Source organism: Akebia trifoliata, chromosome 13, assembly GCF_017979445.1.
Source record: "Akebia trifoliata isolate Shusen 1 chromosome 13, ASM1797944v1, whole genome shotgun sequence".
In the NCBI taxonomy this organism is placed as follows: domain Eukaryota; kingdom Viridiplantae; phylum Streptophyta; class Magnoliopsida; order Ranunculales; family Lardizabalaceae; genus Akebia; species Akebia trifoliata.
In genome coordinates, this window is record NC_141387.1 from 8,045,339 (window position 1) to 8,062,815 (window position 17,477).

At 34.3% G+C, this 17,477-nt stretch overlaps 1 protein-coding gene across 1 annotated transcript; it reads right to left on the minus strand.

Annotated features, from left to right (window-relative positions):
* Positions 1-295: 295 nt before the first annotated feature.
* LOC147387679 (glutamate receptor 2.7-like) lies at positions 296-13,304 on the minus strand. Its single transcript, XM_086421203.1, has 6 exons — positions 12,985-13,304; positions 12,622-12,906; positions 11,538-12,502; positions 9,759-10,065; positions 2,941-3,335; positions 296-935 (listed from the first exon to the last, which is right to left on the minus strand). The coding sequence occupies exons 1-6, from the start codon at positions 13,277-13,279 to the stop codon at positions 453-455; spliced, it is 2,730 nt and encodes a 909-aa protein (XP_086277329.1). The 5' UTR covers positions 13,280-13,304; the 3' UTR covers positions 296-452.
* Positions 13,305-17,477: the final 4,173 nt, after the last annotated feature.

Genomic DNA, 17,477 nt, shown 5'->3' on the forward strand with positions numbered 1-17,477 from the left:
AACAATGATAAGCTTCATATACAGATGATGACCACCAAAATAATTTCAATAAAATCAACAATTAATGAGATCTAGGGTTGACATTAAATAAATTAATCACATGTCCATCTTCTCTCAAGATTAGGAGGATAATGATTAGCTATTGGATTAGATTTCTTATATTAGAGTTTGTTTTTTTCATCTAGGACTACTCTCTTTATTGCTTCAATTCTAAATTTATTTGAAATATCTGAAATTTAAGAATTACAATTAGTGAATTAAGAAGAAAAAATAAAATAAAAAAAACTCCTATTTAATGTTGTCTGCTTCAATTAATGAACAGTATACAAAATAATTATAAAACACCTAAAAATTAAGCACTAGAGGAATGGTGGTGTTGCTGCTCTTGGTCATCCAAGGGAACGCCATGTCATCTCCTTATCATAACCAGGAAAAGAAGCTAAACTCAAAACTCATGCATGATTATCCAAATGGGCAACATATGTGTCTGCCATTTCATTTTCAGCTGGTGAAGATGTCTGAGGATGCCTAGGGGTATTATACTCGCTTACATGCTTCCCACTTGTAGAAATCCCATCCACATCCACCGCTTCTTCCAAAGTCGAAACTCTGCCTTTGTCGAAGTAGTGCGCTGCTCTCTTAGTTCGATTCCATAAGCTATCATCCTTCACTGATGTATTACTTAAGTATGCTTCTCTATGGCATCGAAAATTCTTGAATAGTCGAACAAGATATAGCAGAAATACAACGGTAGATGTGCCTACCGTTAGGACGAAGAGACCCCAGAAGTTGTGGAGGCTTAAGCTTGGGTTCTCAGAACCATCAGACAGTGGATCGAACCATTTTTTCTCCAACTTGGTTATGATACCATCTTCATAAAGTTTTAAAATGGCTTTGGAGATGTTTTTTGCAATGGGAGAACCTTTTCGAAATACCTGAAAGAGAAGAACAGAAGATATGGTTAAATCTTTGTCATCTCCTCATGATTTTAAAACTTGTTTTGACGTCTCATCTGTGGACAAGACTGAGTCATCTCGGATGAGTTTTCTGATACATTTGAGACGTCTCATTCAACAATGAGAAAAATGAACTTGGGTTTTAAATCTCATGAATACATCGACTTATCTAGCAGTCTCGTTGGTCGATGATATCGAGACATATCGGATGAGTTGTCTCGGTCTCAGAACAAGATTTAAAACCATTCTCCTCATAGGAATCTTGTTCATTAAAAATATTTTTATTTTATTTTTTGAGATAAGTCTAGGATGTTTGTCCACTAAGCATGTTAAGGAATATGCCAACTTGATAAGTTAGTTGAACTCTATGAGAGTTGATACAATGACCTGAATTCAAAACCTATCTTCACCTATTAATTATGAGTTGTGATGAATGCACATTGTCTTGATATGCGGCTAACGTGGCAAGGGCACAAAATCATATATCGTTTTCATTGGAATACATAGGAAAAAGATGTGCAATTCTATGTCCTTTCCAAGTCAGTTCCATACCGAGTTCGAATGCATTCATCATTATTCATTCATTAATTATTGGCCATTAATTATCTCACTTTTTCTAACCCCAAAACCCATGGTCAAAAAATAAATAAAATAAAAATGGCCTAATGTTTGAGCCATAGTTATATAGGGAAATATTAATGTCCTATAGTTTTTGGGCGGGATTTTACCTACCTAGACCCGTCACCTTAAAAGATAATTTTTAATTATATAGTGATAATCCTTATCGTAACATTTTAAGATTTTTGGATGGACAATAAAACCTCACATTTTGTATTAAAACTAAATATATAAAGAATATCTTTTTAGGGGCATTCACGAAAAAATCATAACAAGCAGGAGTAATTGCTAATGCCCCTATGAAGTCTTGGAGGTTAGCATCTACCATATATACATGTATGTGAGAGTATACCAAAACCAATCCAAATTCATAAACTCAGCTGAGTTTCAAAACTAAACAACTACTGGAACCGATTTTGGACCAAGAAAACTTACCTAGTACCCATCGAGTGGGGTGAGCCAAATCGGATATTTTAAAATCATGCGCCCGTCAAGAACTCAATGAGCCATGCATGGTTAAATGTAATATTTAAATTTTGGGATAATTAATGGGTCTCAATATTTAGTGTTTTGTAGGGCTGCAACCTGGACAGGTTGGAGGACCAACCGAGGCTCAATCCAAGTTGTAGAACTCTCAACTCGAACTCAACTCAATCCGACCTTCAGGTTAGAACTCATTTACCCAAGCTATTTAGTGTTTTGTACGGCTGCAACCTAGGCCGATTGGGCAGATTGGAGCATCAACCCAGGCTCAATCCAAGGTGTAGAACCCTCAACATGAGCTCAACTCAATCCAACCATCGGGTTAGAGCTCATTAACCCAAGCTCAACCCGAGATTGAGCTTTTAAAATCGGGTTGAGCTCGGGTTAGCTCAAGTTAGGTAATTTTGGGCGGGTTGGGCTCATTAAGCAAGTCTTATTTCATTTTCATCAACAAATAAATTTTATTTTATATCTTAAAAAATAAATATAATATAAAAAAATAAAATCAATAATAAATAAATTTGCACACAATCTCTAAATCCATTAATTTTTATATTATAATTTTTTCCCTTAATTTTTTAAATATATTTAGGAAGAGATAACTAATATTTTTTTTTAAATGAATAAATATAATATTTATATATAAATAGCCTTGGGTTTCGGTGCAATCGGTTATCAGGAGCCTCTCAACCCGAATTGAATTCGGGTTGAGATTTCCTAGCCTAGGCGCAACTCATTTTCCATATAACCCAACCCAAACTCTCCCACAATTGGGTTGAGTTCGGGTTGGCCCACCCAAATTGCAGCCCTAGTTTTTTTGTTGCCTTCGGTTTCTCATAAACATGTCAAGCAATTTATGTTAATAGCTTTGGTGACTACTTACAAAGCCCAAGCCTGCAAATGGAAACGTTGGTCCAGCAACCATGTATCCCTTGTGCTTAGAGAGGAACACTCTTTGATAGGGGAGCTCGATGAATGCGGCCTTGATACCTCCAGTTCTGAATTCTTCTATATAGCCGTATTCGCTTGTGATTTTTTTTATGTTGTTCCGATCAAAGTCAAGCACTTCTTCTAAGTATTTCATGACGAACGAGTCTCCATCGCACCCAACTTTGGAATTGGTCTTAATTAGTGACTCAATATCAGTCACAGTTGGCTTGATTTGATGAACTGTGAGCATGGAGGTAAGATTGGCTGTGTAACTTGATGTCACGACGAAAACAACGAAGAACCACATAACAACCACTATTCGAGTGAAGTTGTTACGAAGTGTCTCCCCTGTAATTAACATGAATTGATATATCAACTTTTAACCGTTGAGCTAAGGAGTGTTCATTAATTGCTTGGGCCCATAAATGGGCCTACTGGGATATATATTGCAATACCAACAATTTTATATACACATGAGAAATGAAATTGTATATGACATGCCAAATAAGGATATAGACACACCAAAAGAATGGAAAAAAACAAAGGTAAGGAGCGAGTAGTTACATTAACAGTAAACTGATGAATTTGGAGAACTATTATTGCCACACCAACATTTACTAATGCCACACCAATTGTGATAAATTTGGAGAACTATTATTGCCACATCTAAATTTTTGTTTTTTTTCCTTTGTAGATGGACTGGATTTGAATTATAGATAATTATTTGATACAACGATTTTTTATAACGTGTGGGTGTCATCCATTTTACAATATTACATGACATCTGGTAGTGTTGTAAATATGTTATAACAAATTAGTCTCTCTCTCTCTCCATATATATATATATATATATATATATATATATATATATATGGGTCGGATTCCGTAGACTCACATTGCGACACACCGTTTGTCTTATATGAGCAAAAATGTTTAGAATGGGCTGATTTTTTGTGAGGATGATCTCTGTGATGAGGGGATCATCTTGGCAAAAAATCATCCCATTCCAAAACTTCTAACCCCATCAAAATTGATTACAAAAATTGGACGGTCTAAAATTTTTCAACTTGTAAACATGGGACTAGAAGTTTCATAATGAGCTGATTTTTGGCAAGGATGATCTCCTCACCATAGAGATCATCCTCACAAAAAATCAGCCCATTCCAAACATTTTTGCCCATATAAGACAAAACGGTGTGTCGCAATGTGAGTCGTAATAGGGGTATACGAACCCGACCCTATATATATATATATATATATATATATATATAGGAAATGTTTAGCAACAAACATTTTGGCAATCTTTTGGCAAAACATTTTTCAAAACATGGGTTAGAGGCTTTGGAATGGGCTGATTTTTGGTGACGATGATCTCTACAGTGAGGAGATCATCATCACCCAAAATCAGTAATTTCCAAAACTTCTAACCCCATCAAAAATGGTTTACAAAAAATGGACGGTCCACAATTTTTCAACTTGTAAACTGGGGCCAGAAGTTTTGGAATGGGCTGATTTTTGGTGAGGATGATCTCTACGGTGAGGAGATCATCCTCACCAAAAATCAGCCCATTCCAAAATCTCTAACCCATGTTTTGAAAAATGTTTTGCCAAAATGTTTGTTGCTAAACGGGACCTCTCTATATATATATATATATATATATATATATATATATATGGGGCGGTTCAAGGGCCATATGTAAAAACATATGAAAAAACAATGGTTTTTCAAAATATGGGTTAGAGGTTTTGGATTGAGCTGATTTTTTGCAAGGATGGTCACTATGATGAGAATATCATCCTCACAAAAAATCAGCTCAATCAGAAACTTCTAAATCCATCAAAAGTGATTTACAAATTATTGATAAAAATTGACAAAAAATCGACGGTCCACATTTTAAATCACTTTTAATGGGGTTAGAAGTTTCAGATTTGACTGATTTTTTTTTTTCGGATGATCTTCCCATCATAGAGATCATTCTCACAAAAAATCAGCTCAATCCGAAATTTCTAACCCATATTTTGAAAATTTATAAATGTTACATTGTTTTTACATATGTTTTCTCATATGTCCCTTGAACTCATATATATATATATATGGGTCAGGTTCAAGGGCCATATGAGAAAACTTTCGTTTTTCAAAATAAGGGTTAGAGGTTTTGGATTGAGCTGATTTTTTGCAAGGATGGTCACTATGATGAGAAGATCATCCTGACAAAAAATCAGCTCAATCAGAAACTTCTAAATCCATCAAAAGTGATTTACAAATTAGTGATAAAAATTGGTAAAAAAAATCGACGGTCCACATTCTAAATCACTTTTAATGGGGTTAGAAGTTTCAGATTGGGCTGATTTTTTTTTTTTTTTGAATGATCTTCCCATCATAGAGATCATCCTCACAAAAAATCAGCTCAATCCAAAATTTCTAACCCATATTTTAAAATTAAATTAACCGTCGAAAGTTTTCTTATATGTTTTCTCATATGGCCCTTGAACCTGACCCTATATATATATAGGGAAAGGTTCAGCAACAAACATTTTGGCAAAACATTTTTCAAAACATGGGTTAGAGGTTTTGGAATGGGCTGATTTTTTGTGAGGATGATCTCCACGGTGAAGAGATCATCATCACCAAAAATCAACCCATTCCAAAACTTCTAACTCCATCAAAAATGGTTTACAAAAAATGGATGGTCCACGATTTTTCAACTTGTAAACTGGGCTAAAAGCTTTGGAATGGACTGAATTTTGGTGAGGATGATCTCATCACCGTAGAGATTGTCCTCACCAAAATCAGCCCATTCCAAAACCTCTAACCCATGTTTTGAAAAATGTTTTGCCAAAATGTTTGTTGCTGAACGGGACCCATATATATATATATAGGGAAATGTTCAGCACCCTAAGCTTTACCCTACACTTTAACAAACATGTTTTGTCTTACATGGGTTAGAAGTTTTGGTGAGGATGATCTCTATGGCGAGGAGATCATCCTCACCAAAAATCAGTCCATTCCGAAATTTTTAGCCCCATGTTTACAAGTTGAAAAATCGTGGACCGTCCATTTTTTGTAAACCATTTTTTATGTAGTTAGAAGTTTTAGAATGGGCTGATTTTTTGTGAGGATGATCTCCTCACCATAGAGATCATCCTCACCAAAAATCAGCCTATTCCAAAACTTCTAACCCATGTAAGACAAAACACGTTTGTTAAAGTGTAGGGTAAAGTTTAGGGTGCTACACGGACCCATATATATTATATATATATATATATATTATATATAAGGGACGGTTTAGCAGCCCTAAAGTTTGCCAAGTTTGGTGCCAAACATTTTTCAAAACATGACTTATAAGCTTTAGAATGAGCTGATTTTTTGTGACGATGATCTCTATGATGAGGAGATCATCCTCACCAAAAATCAGACTATTCCAAAACTTCTAACCCCATCAAAAGTGATTTACAAAAATTGGACGGTCCACGATTTTTCAACTTGTAAACTAGGGTTAGAAGTTTTAAAATGAGCTGATTTTTTGTGAGGATGATCTCTTCACCGTAGAGATCATCCTCACAAAAAATCAGCCTATTTCAAAAATTCTAACCCCATCAAATGTGATTTACAAAAAATGTTTGGCACCAAAGTTGACAAACTTTAGGGCTGCCCAACCTCTCTCATATGTATATATATATATATATATACACATATAGGGTCCCATTCAGCAACAAACATTTTGACAAACATTTTGGCAAAACATTTTTCAAAACAAGGGGTTAGAAACTTTGGAATGGGCTGATTTTTGGTAAGGATGATCCTAAAGTCTACATTTTGGCAAAACATTTTTCAAAACAAGGGTTAGAGGTTTTGGAATGAGCTGATTTTTGGTAAGGATGATCCTAAAGTCTGCCTAGTTTCGTGCCAAGATTTTTAGTTCGTTAGATCGAGTCACATTCGACAATTTAGATGAGGTAAACGGTTTTAAAGTTAAAACTTATGTAATTAACTAACGCCCCCTGTAAAAGTTTTTTATTCTATTTCAAATCTCTCAAGTTTCATAAAAAAAAACACTTCAACGGACACTGCCGTCTCTCCCTCAAACCAGAGTTTGAACGTCTCTCTCTCTCTCTCTCTCTCTCTCTCTCTCTCTCTCTCTCTCTCTCTCTCTCTGTTATCTCACAAACCCATCGATAAACAATCCTGAAACTACCCCAACCAATCATGCACTCATCACCAACCTGTTCCTCGCCTCTTCAAACTCCCTCAAAGTAAACCAGTACCCCCATCCAAGATTCAGCACATTCGACGAAGTGGAATGAGTCGAAATTTTTGATCGAGATTCATGAGGGTAGACCGAAGATTGGGGTTGATTTTGGAAACAGTTTGATAAGCGATGAGGTTGTGGATACGATACGGATGATCTCCATGAATAGCAAATTGAACGAAACCGTCAGATACAACTCAATCTGACGAACTAAAAAACTTGACACGAAACTGGGCAGACTTTAGGGCCTCCGAACCACTCCCTATATATATATGGAGAGAGAGAGAGAGAGAGAGAGAGAGATTGTAAATAACTATTTGGCCAACACTTTTGGTCCTACATGGGTTGGAAGTTTCGGAATGAATTGATTTTTGGTGAAGATTATCTTTATAATAAGGAGATAATCCTCACCATTAATCAGCCCATTTCAAAATTTCTAACCTCATGTTTATGAGTGAAAGAATTGTGGACCATCCATTATTTGTAAATAATTTTTAATGGGGTTATAAGTTTCGGAATGGACTGATTTTTAGTAAGGATGGTCTTCTCATCATAGAGACAATCTTCACCAGAAATCAGCCCATTCCAAAACTTCTAACCCATGTAGGCAAAAACTTGTTGGTCAAATAGTTAACACCCGAACGGCTCCCATATGTATAGTAGATCTGGTGACAATCCTTTCTCTTATGGGGTTAGAAGTTTTTAAATGTGCTGATTTTTTGTGATGATGATATCTATGGTAAGAAGATAATCCTCACAAAAATTCAGCCTATTCTAAAACTTCAAAACCCATCAAAAATGATTTATAAGTTGAAGAATTATCAACCATCGTTAAATTGTAAAAAACTTTTGATGGGGTTAGAAGTTTTGAAATGTGCTGATTTTTTGTGAGGATGATAATTATAGTAAGAAAATCAGCCTCACAAAAATCAGCCCATTATAAAACTTCTAACCTCTTCAAAAGTGATTTATAAGTTGAAGAATTCTCGACCGTTATCATTTATCGTTAAATTGTAAACAATTTTTGATAGGGTTAGAAGTTTGAGAATGAGCTGATTTTCTATGAGGATGATCTTCTTATCATAGAGATCTAACTCTAACCCTATAAGACAAAGGATTGTCAACGTGGATTGTGAAATAAGGATTGTCACCTGATCCAAACCATATATATATATATATTGCTTGGTGGATAGACTAGACTTGGATTATATATATATATATATATATATATATATATATCAAGATGGGGAGACAACTATTTGTTAGAATGATTTTTTACAACATCTGGATGTCATTCATTTTGCAAGATCCCACGACGTGTGGCGGTGTTGTAAAAAAAATTTCCACAAGCATCCATGAGAAGAATTTGTTAGAGGCGTGGGGTTGTAAGGTCTGTTTCACTTGCAAAGATCAGGTTAATATCAGATGGATTACTCCAAGCTCTGGTGTTATAAAGCTGAATACCAAAGGATCTTTATCTTCCAATGGGGCTGGATATCATATGGGTTTGTTGCGAGGGATTACCTTGGTAACATCTGCATTTATGGTATGGGTAAGTCTCAATATGTTGAAATTACAACTATTGTGTTAGAGGCCACTTTTCAAGGTCTTTCGGTTTTGCATCAACAAAGATTCACTAAAGTAACTGACTCTACGCTAGCCATTCAAAGTATTTCAGCATCTTGGAATACTTCCTAGAAACACATTACCCTCCTTCGTCAAATCCAAGCTTTAAGACACAACCTCATGGATATTAGTTTTGACTTCGGTTGGCAAGAATCTAATAGAACTGTTGTTTGGTTAGCTAGAAAACGTGCCCTATTATTCTGTTGATTGATTCTTTTGGATAACTCTTCTTATTCTGCTGAGTTGTGCTCTATTATTTCAGCAGATCTTCTTTGTAATTTCTCTCGGCTTTAGCCTCTCAATAAAAGAGGGTGGGCACCGACTTTTATAGCCCCAGCTCACCGATAAAAAAAAAAACTCCCCTTTGAAACATTGGCGTTTGAAAAATGCCACCTTCTAGTATTTATAAAAGAATATATGATGAGGGTGAAAATAGGGTTTTGATCTCAAGTCTATGGTATTACCACTCTCCTTAGCTGAAATCTAAATCAAAAAGATTTTTTTGAGAAGAAATGGAAAAAAATGGAGCAAATAATAAGAAAATAAGATGGTTATCCTTAGAAAAAGAAAGTATTTAATTTAATTGTCTGATCCTAAGACAAAATTTTCTGATGAGTCGTGCTGGGGTGACACAAATGGAGACACAAAGGTGACAAAATGATATGTTGTCGTGCACATTACCATAGATGCTTTTCTGCGAGATACGAGTAAAAAGCATCCACGGTTATGTGCGTGACACCGCATCATTTTGTCACCTTTGTGTCTCCATTAGTGTCATTCCAGCATTTTCCTTTTCTGATTGTCTAAACACATGGGCCTCAATGCCATCAGAACTTGGTATTTTCTGGATTAAACATAATAATGTGTCATCATACTAGAAATTTAAATAACTTACTGTGTGCAAAGAAGAGAGTAGAGAAGGTGAACCACAATGCGGTACCGAGTTGACTCGTCCATGGGCCTCTAAATTCTGGATTGGATCTATGTTCCAAGAACCAAACTATGAACATTGTGTACATCAAGACGGCGCCTGTCACTAACCACGTTTCCATGGTGAAGGGCTTCAAGAACAACCATGCCTTTTGAGAAGATTTCACTGGGGTGATCATCGATAACCCCGACTCAGTATAAGGCTGAGTGAATTCCACGTATTCAAATCGCCTGGCTAGGATCGTCACATCACCCACCACCGCATCGAATTTCTACAATCAATTTTGACCCAAACAGTGATAAGTACAAATTATGGGTAAATTGACCATCATTTGACCCCTTACCCAAGATAAGGTTGTCCCTCTAAAGTCAAATGAGCATCTTTTTAACACTCCAATCTTACAAAATGACATTTAATTTTGTGAATTACAGGAAATTACACTACTAAAACTCAACTGGATTGACCGAGTTGATTTGACTAGAAGGGTGTTTGTTTTGGAATCTAGAATTCGATTAATTCTTGCCTTAATCCAATTCTTAGAATCTGAAAATTAGTTCCAGATTATAAAATGATTCTTCTATATTCAGACTTGGAAATCTACAAAATGAGAAGAAAGAACTTTATATATATATATATATATAATGCAACTTTTTTTACACTTAGGTATACAATATTTAATATCACAACTGAAAAACAGGATCACAAAATATGAGATTTTGATTCTTGATTCTGAAATCTGTGAGATTTAAACATATTTTAAACCATTCCTCATAAACACTAAAACTATGATTAACCAAGATCATGAAATCACATGCATCTCAAGAACCAAAAACATGCTCTCTAATAATTAATTTTAATGGGCGATCTTGTGCCATTGAAGCGGATTAACCAAGAATAATGTTACCTTGTAAATCACTTCGGAAATCTCCAATACGCGTGAACCAATTTAGATCCGCGTGCATTTAATTGGATATAGTCTTAGGGTTCTAGTGATTGATGGAAATCACTTCAAATCAAAATCCTATGTCTCAATCTGTCTTTATGGTCAATTAACTTAAAATCTTGTCAGACGCCGCCCCTCTTAAATAGATGGGAATTGAGGTGGGGACACTTGCCTCGAATTCTTTAAAAACCTCTTTATCGTTCACGTTTTGGTAATTAAAATGAACAGTGAGTCGGAATCATAAATTCATCAAAAGTTGATCACTTTTTCGTAAATATCCCAATAATGTAGTTAACGAGATTTAAAAAATATGAAAATCGGTTTTTATATTGATAATTCAAAATTAAAATCTAGAATCAGAATCTAACGTGATCCAGGGATCATTGTTATACTTGTGAGTTAAATGACGGTTTCTACAAAATAATAATTACATATTACAAGTCAACTATTATTTTCCAAGTCGTAAGTCTTCCAGTAAGACAAGTCAAAGTATGCTAAAAATCATTCCTAAAATTCTCTATGGGTCTAGTCAAGAAAGAAAAGTTTGTGAGCCATGTAAAAGAAACAAATGAAACAATCGTGGAGTTTAATTCAATCTCGAATTTTGATCTTGACTCATTTTTGCTCATGAAAGATTCCAAGATGCATGTTTCCATCATCTCGTCTCGTTCACAAATGATATCAAGAATCCAAGATGACTCACCTCTCACCCGAGACATCTTGGTATTGGATGATTACTGAAACCATGATTTAGAGAAAGAAAGACTAAAAACAAGTGTTTAAGGATTGATGATCCTCACCTCATAACGGACCTGATCCACTAGTTCATCGTAGGTGCCCTTGAATGCCTTGAACTCGTATTGTAAATCATAGCCGAGATGATCTAAAGCCTGTTTGAAGACATCAATGCAGAAGCCTGTGGGTTCCTCTCCCTCTTTCACCATCACAAAATTCTTAAATATGGGACTTCTTGGTATACCAATCTTCAACTTTTCTAAATCCCTAGGCATCAACGATCTTCGTGGGGGCCTCTCTAGTAGGCCCTCTGGCCAATTCACTACTCTACCCAATGCTTCCATGGTCCCACCTTTCTCTCCCCAAAACCCCAATTCTATTGACCATAATTTGAGCTCCATGTAACCCTTCTTGATCACATTAACAATCTGGTAAACCTGATTTTGTGATAATTCACCACTTTCGAATCGAATTTCACCACTTAAACCACTAAAATTACTCGACAAAATATTTTTTAACAATGTTTTTGGGGTAGTAATATTGTTGGTAAGTCTCTCCATTGCTCTTGCAACACTAGAAATGGTATCATAAGCCCTTAACGTGTAAATTCCTGGATCGTACATATCTTCATCTAGATATTCTGATCGAAATTTTTTTCTGAATTTGATCGAAAAGTCTTGGAAAGATTGGGTAGTCTCCGAGAAGTGGGATTTAATTCCTATAACACCTTCCATGGAAGACATGACCGATGAATTAAGGGCATCGAAGACATTTGTAATTGAGTCTGTAGTTATCCAAACAGAATCTTTTCCCATTAAATCCATTTCTTTTGCTTCTGTAAACATATGGGAAGCTAATTGTATCGATGAGTGAACGATGAAGATTCTGGATTGCTTACTCTTTAACTTCTTTAGTTCTTCTCGAATTACTTTCTTTGGATCGGAATGAGAAGAAAAGTGTGGAAGAGCTAACCAGTACTCGATCTCCGAACCAACATCTCGAAGAGCGTCTGAGAGAAGTGTGACAATGCCTGTGTCAAGGGAATAATTCTCCAATTGTTATTGGATAAATTATGGGAACCCTAATACGATTTCTATGAAATATAATAGATCGAAAAAAAAAAAAAAGTAAAAATAATATGATTGTAACCTGTATCACCACCATAAGCATCATCTTCATAGATTACAATGACTTTACGCCACCCATAAGAGCCAACAATGTTAGCCACACATTTCATTTGGAGGGAAGCATTGCTAGCCATCCGAGCCAAGAAAGGCCATCGAACAGACGTTAAGGGAGGAGTAATAGTGGCTGTAGTAAAAGAAATCACAGGTACTTGTGCTCGATTTCCTACTTCAGCAACTAAAGCCGCCTCCTGCCATGTCTCCATACCGATAATTGCTTGAACTTGTTTATCTTTAATGAGATTATTAGCTGCACCCACACAAAATTGAGGAATAATTAGAGATGTTAAAGATAAGTATAACTAAAGTTTTTAGGTAGAAATGTTACCTTCAGAGGCTGCTTTGAGGGGATCTCCACCGGAGTCGCTTATATGGAGGACTAATTCGTAATTGTTGCTCGACCGGCGGTTGTTAAATTCTTGGATTCCAATTTCCATGGCTACCTTCTCTTCTCTTCCAATACGGGAATTAGCGTCGATAATGGCACCAATGTTCATAATTTTGTTGTTGTTTTGGGCTGTTGTGATCCCTCCATGGGAGAGAAGAATGAAGAAGTAGAAGAAGATGAAGAGGAATTTAGATAGAGAAAATTTAGTAACAGCGACAGATATTGGGAGAGGCATTTGGAATTTGAAGGTCTAGAGCTTGTTTTTCATAATTGGAACAAAACGAAAAAAAAAACTCTAATTTATAGAGATTGCATGCTGATTCGGTCAAGTTGAAAAAAGTATTAACGTTGAGAAATTCAATTGGATGGAAACTTATAAACCAATTGAAGTAGAAGAGTCAAAGGATTTAATGGAGTGATTATTTGCTCACATCATTGTGAGCAAAATTTACTCACAGGCAAACACCGTTTTGACATGTGGCACTGATTGATATAAATAATAATAAGAAAATTTTTCTCTTGCCCGCACATCCACTGCCCAGGTATCTTTATTTTTAAATTTCAAATCTTAAAAAGTATTGTGGGATCCGCATGAATTAACATATTGGCAATCAAACACCTCAACCTCTAGACTTCACGAAAAATCTCATGGTAAAAGAAAACAAATTTTTTCGAGCTTAATCACTAGTGTTGAAAATGGACGGCTATCGAGCACCTAAATTTAAAATTAAAAAATAATGGTGAAAAATAACTTTTTTTTTTTTCCGAAATTCATAGAATTTCATCCTCTACAATACTTTTGTATTGGATCATATTTTTGAATGCCACAACATGATCTTATTAGGAAATTTCGATTTTTTACCATGGGTAAAAGAGAAAAATTCTCTTATTATTGCTTATGTCATCAATGCCACATGTCAAAATGGTGTTGGTCTGCGAGCTAACAATTACTAGATCAAAAGCTAATATGAATTACTTCAACCATTGTTGGGCAATGTTTTAAAAATCGAACTGATGATCTATTAAAATCCAACACCAACCCAATTGAAAGAGCCCAAACTTTTTACTCAAGTCTAATTTCTAGAATCTTCTTAAAGAAAATTCTAGATGTTTTTTTTTTTTTTTTTTAATAAGAGAAAAGTATAAAATTCTAGAATAGTAGATATTTTGGTGAAAAATTCTAGACTAATAGATATTTTTGTGGAAAGTTCTAGATGACAAATTATAACTATTAGATTAAAAATGTGTTAGCACAATCCTACCCATTAATCAAAGAGGTGCCACAAGTATAAATAGGGGTGAGTTCTCTCATTTTCAATCAAGTAGTAAGAAAACAAGTCGTGAGAATCAAGTAGTAAGCAAACAAGTTGTGAAAAACAAGTTTGAGAAGTTGTAGAAAGTGTGAGTGTTTGTAAAAGTTGTGTTTTTTTCTTAATAGAGTGTTATTTTCTTATTCAACTTGTAAGTGATATTTTTATTGAGGGTATAATACAAGTAATTTATTTACATGTTTATATTCAATATTTGTGCATATAGAATCAAGTACTCTAGATTTTCCTCAACATGATCAAACTGAAATTCTGCTTCATTGATCAAAACCCAATCTGAAAGTCAACCAGGGTTCAACTCGGTCAATGAGAAATAAAAAGAATAATAATGGATGATAATTAATATAATTAAGATTTAAGAAATTAAATTTTTTTTAAGTAATTCAAAATTTTAACTTTCATTATTATTCAATAAAGGATAATTAGATTAAAATTTTAATAAGGTACGTGATATCTCAGCCTTTAATGTATGAAGTTTTTGTAAAGTCTCTTCCATGTTTGAGTTTTACTATAAACCTATAAAATAAGCAACTTTATGGATTTTTCCATTATATCTCTAATACTTTATTGGGTAAATTCTCAAAAAATTACAAAAGTTTTTGGTATTTTTGAAAAGTTGCTAATGTTGACAAAGTTATTAAGAGTGGAAGAATTATAGAATTACTATGTGAAATCTAATGTAAGGGCATAGACGTAAAAAAGAAGGGATTTTCTTGAGGAATAAGGTGCTAATGATAGGGTTTACTTAGGCATTTCCTAAAACAAATCTTGAGCACTCCAATGCTCACATCTCATCAAAATTATCTAACCAAATGATCTTTAAGAGAAGCATAGGCACAAAAAAAAAAAAAAAAACAAGGATTCGTGGGTAAAGGTAAGGACTAGGCCAAAAATGGCTTAGTCGATAGGTTAACCACGACCTGGCTGAAATCCTCAATTAAAGAGCCTCTGAGGCCTTTTGTTATCTCTAACGAACTTCTTTAGATCAAGCCTATTTTCAAAAGATTTTTGGTGCTCTCGGACTTGGTGTAAACAAAAATGGGGTGTCTACAATATGTATTTAAATCCTAAAAAGTTAATTATTTTAATCATAATATACACAATCCCAGTTAACTCGATCAAGTTTTACTAACTCGAATGAGATATTCATGATCTTGTCTAAGTCATCTCAATTATCTCACAGGATACCATGCAACTCAGACGAGACCAAGACAATACCAAGGCGACTCAGACAAGATTCGAAACCATGGTTTTGACACGAAACTGGTATCCTTTGGATAATTATCCATAATACCCTTGTTGTTTGGACTTAATCCATGGGAAACAAATGTGTCATTGGCAATACACTTCATAACACAAAAATTCAATACAGGATCAAAGCGTCACATTTTTTCTGCATCCTGAGATGAAACAAGTATGAAATTGAAACATTCCGGTATCGTTCAGCTCAATTCAATTTTGAGAGAGAGAGAGAGAGATGAGCTCCCCTCATGTATTGTAAATATTTGAGATATCTCAGCCCTGTGTTTTCGACCGAATGATGTGTCATTTGACCTTGGTCTATTCTAAAATATGTTTTTAATTGTTGAAATTAATGTTTCGAATTTCTCATATGTCTTGGGATATTTTGGTAATGTTTTGACAATGTTTTTGTATCGTTTTGAGTTTTTAAATATTAAAATAACGGAACGAAATGAGATTTTAAACCATGATATGTTCAACAGTTCACTTAAAATTTGATTAAAATAGATGGAGAATGACTAGTTATCACGACTCATATGAATAAAACCTTTTCAAAATTTAACTCAATAGAATAATTGAAATCATGCAAAATTTTCCTAGTGAGCAAGAACACTTTGGTACTTCTACACATGTTTGTTAAATATTTTAATTTATGTGGGTCAAAAGATATAGTATTTCTAAAAAAATTGAATTCTTTAATTGAATAATAAATTAATAAGGGAATTAAAAAGGTTTTAGTCAATCCTTTTTCTTCGTGGATTGAGAAAGAGAGTTGTTATTGGCACACAAACTTCTTAAGTTATTTATCACTCCCCGATTAAATATTAAAACACGTTATTTAAACATTACAAAGATTTTGGCTTAAGAGAGATGAATGAACAGTGATGATGGCTTTAAGGAGGGATCTCTAAATGATATACTCCAATAATATTTAATTAAGCATAAATAAATTATATAATTATTATTTCAAATAATAATTTATGAAAGTATGAGCTTTATATCTTAATACAATGCAACATACCCATATTTTATATGGGACGCACTAGTTGCACACCACTAATTGTTGTTTGCATCTAACCTTTAAAAAAAAAGTTTATTTTTTAAACTTTGATTTCAACCTACTAGTTGCACTTCATTACTCATGTTCCCATGGCTTCTTCAATGTTCATGTTGTATTTTTCTTCTGATTGATTTTACTCAAATTCCTGTTGGCACCAATTGAATGTATTGGTCTTCCCATCTGTAGTTAGGCTTTCTTTATAAATTGATAAGAGCCTATGTTTAGATCTAATCTTTTGGAATTACTTGATCACAAACTAGTTCAAAGTGTCGACATGGATTCCAACGAGTTTCATAAGCCTCGCAATAGCTTTAAAATCACCTAAACTAGTCTTTCCTTAGTTTATCAATCCGAATACATGACAATTACAAGGGATTTGTGATATTTGCACATAAATTAGACTATACAAAAATAATTGAACCAACAATAATTTATATGAGCATGATTGGGGAAGAAGAAGAAAATGAGTATAATATTTTTTCTATTATTTTTCAAGTATAATCATCTAAATGGAGTGCAAAGAGGAATTTTAAAGTGATGGAGAGCAATTCGTAATGGATGGTGTGCAACTGGTCGGTCCCTTTTTATATTCTCCGTGGATTTAATTTTATATGGTATATGAAGTTACTAAGGCCATAAATATGAATTCTTTTTCTTCTTTTTAGAGCAATATAAAGTACTTTTATTTTATATCTTGGGAGAAAATCGAGTGATCCACATTTTTGTAGGTATATGACCATTAGTTCATCACAACAGTTGAAATCAACAATTAAAACCTTATTTCAAGGCGATCCTTTCCGGGG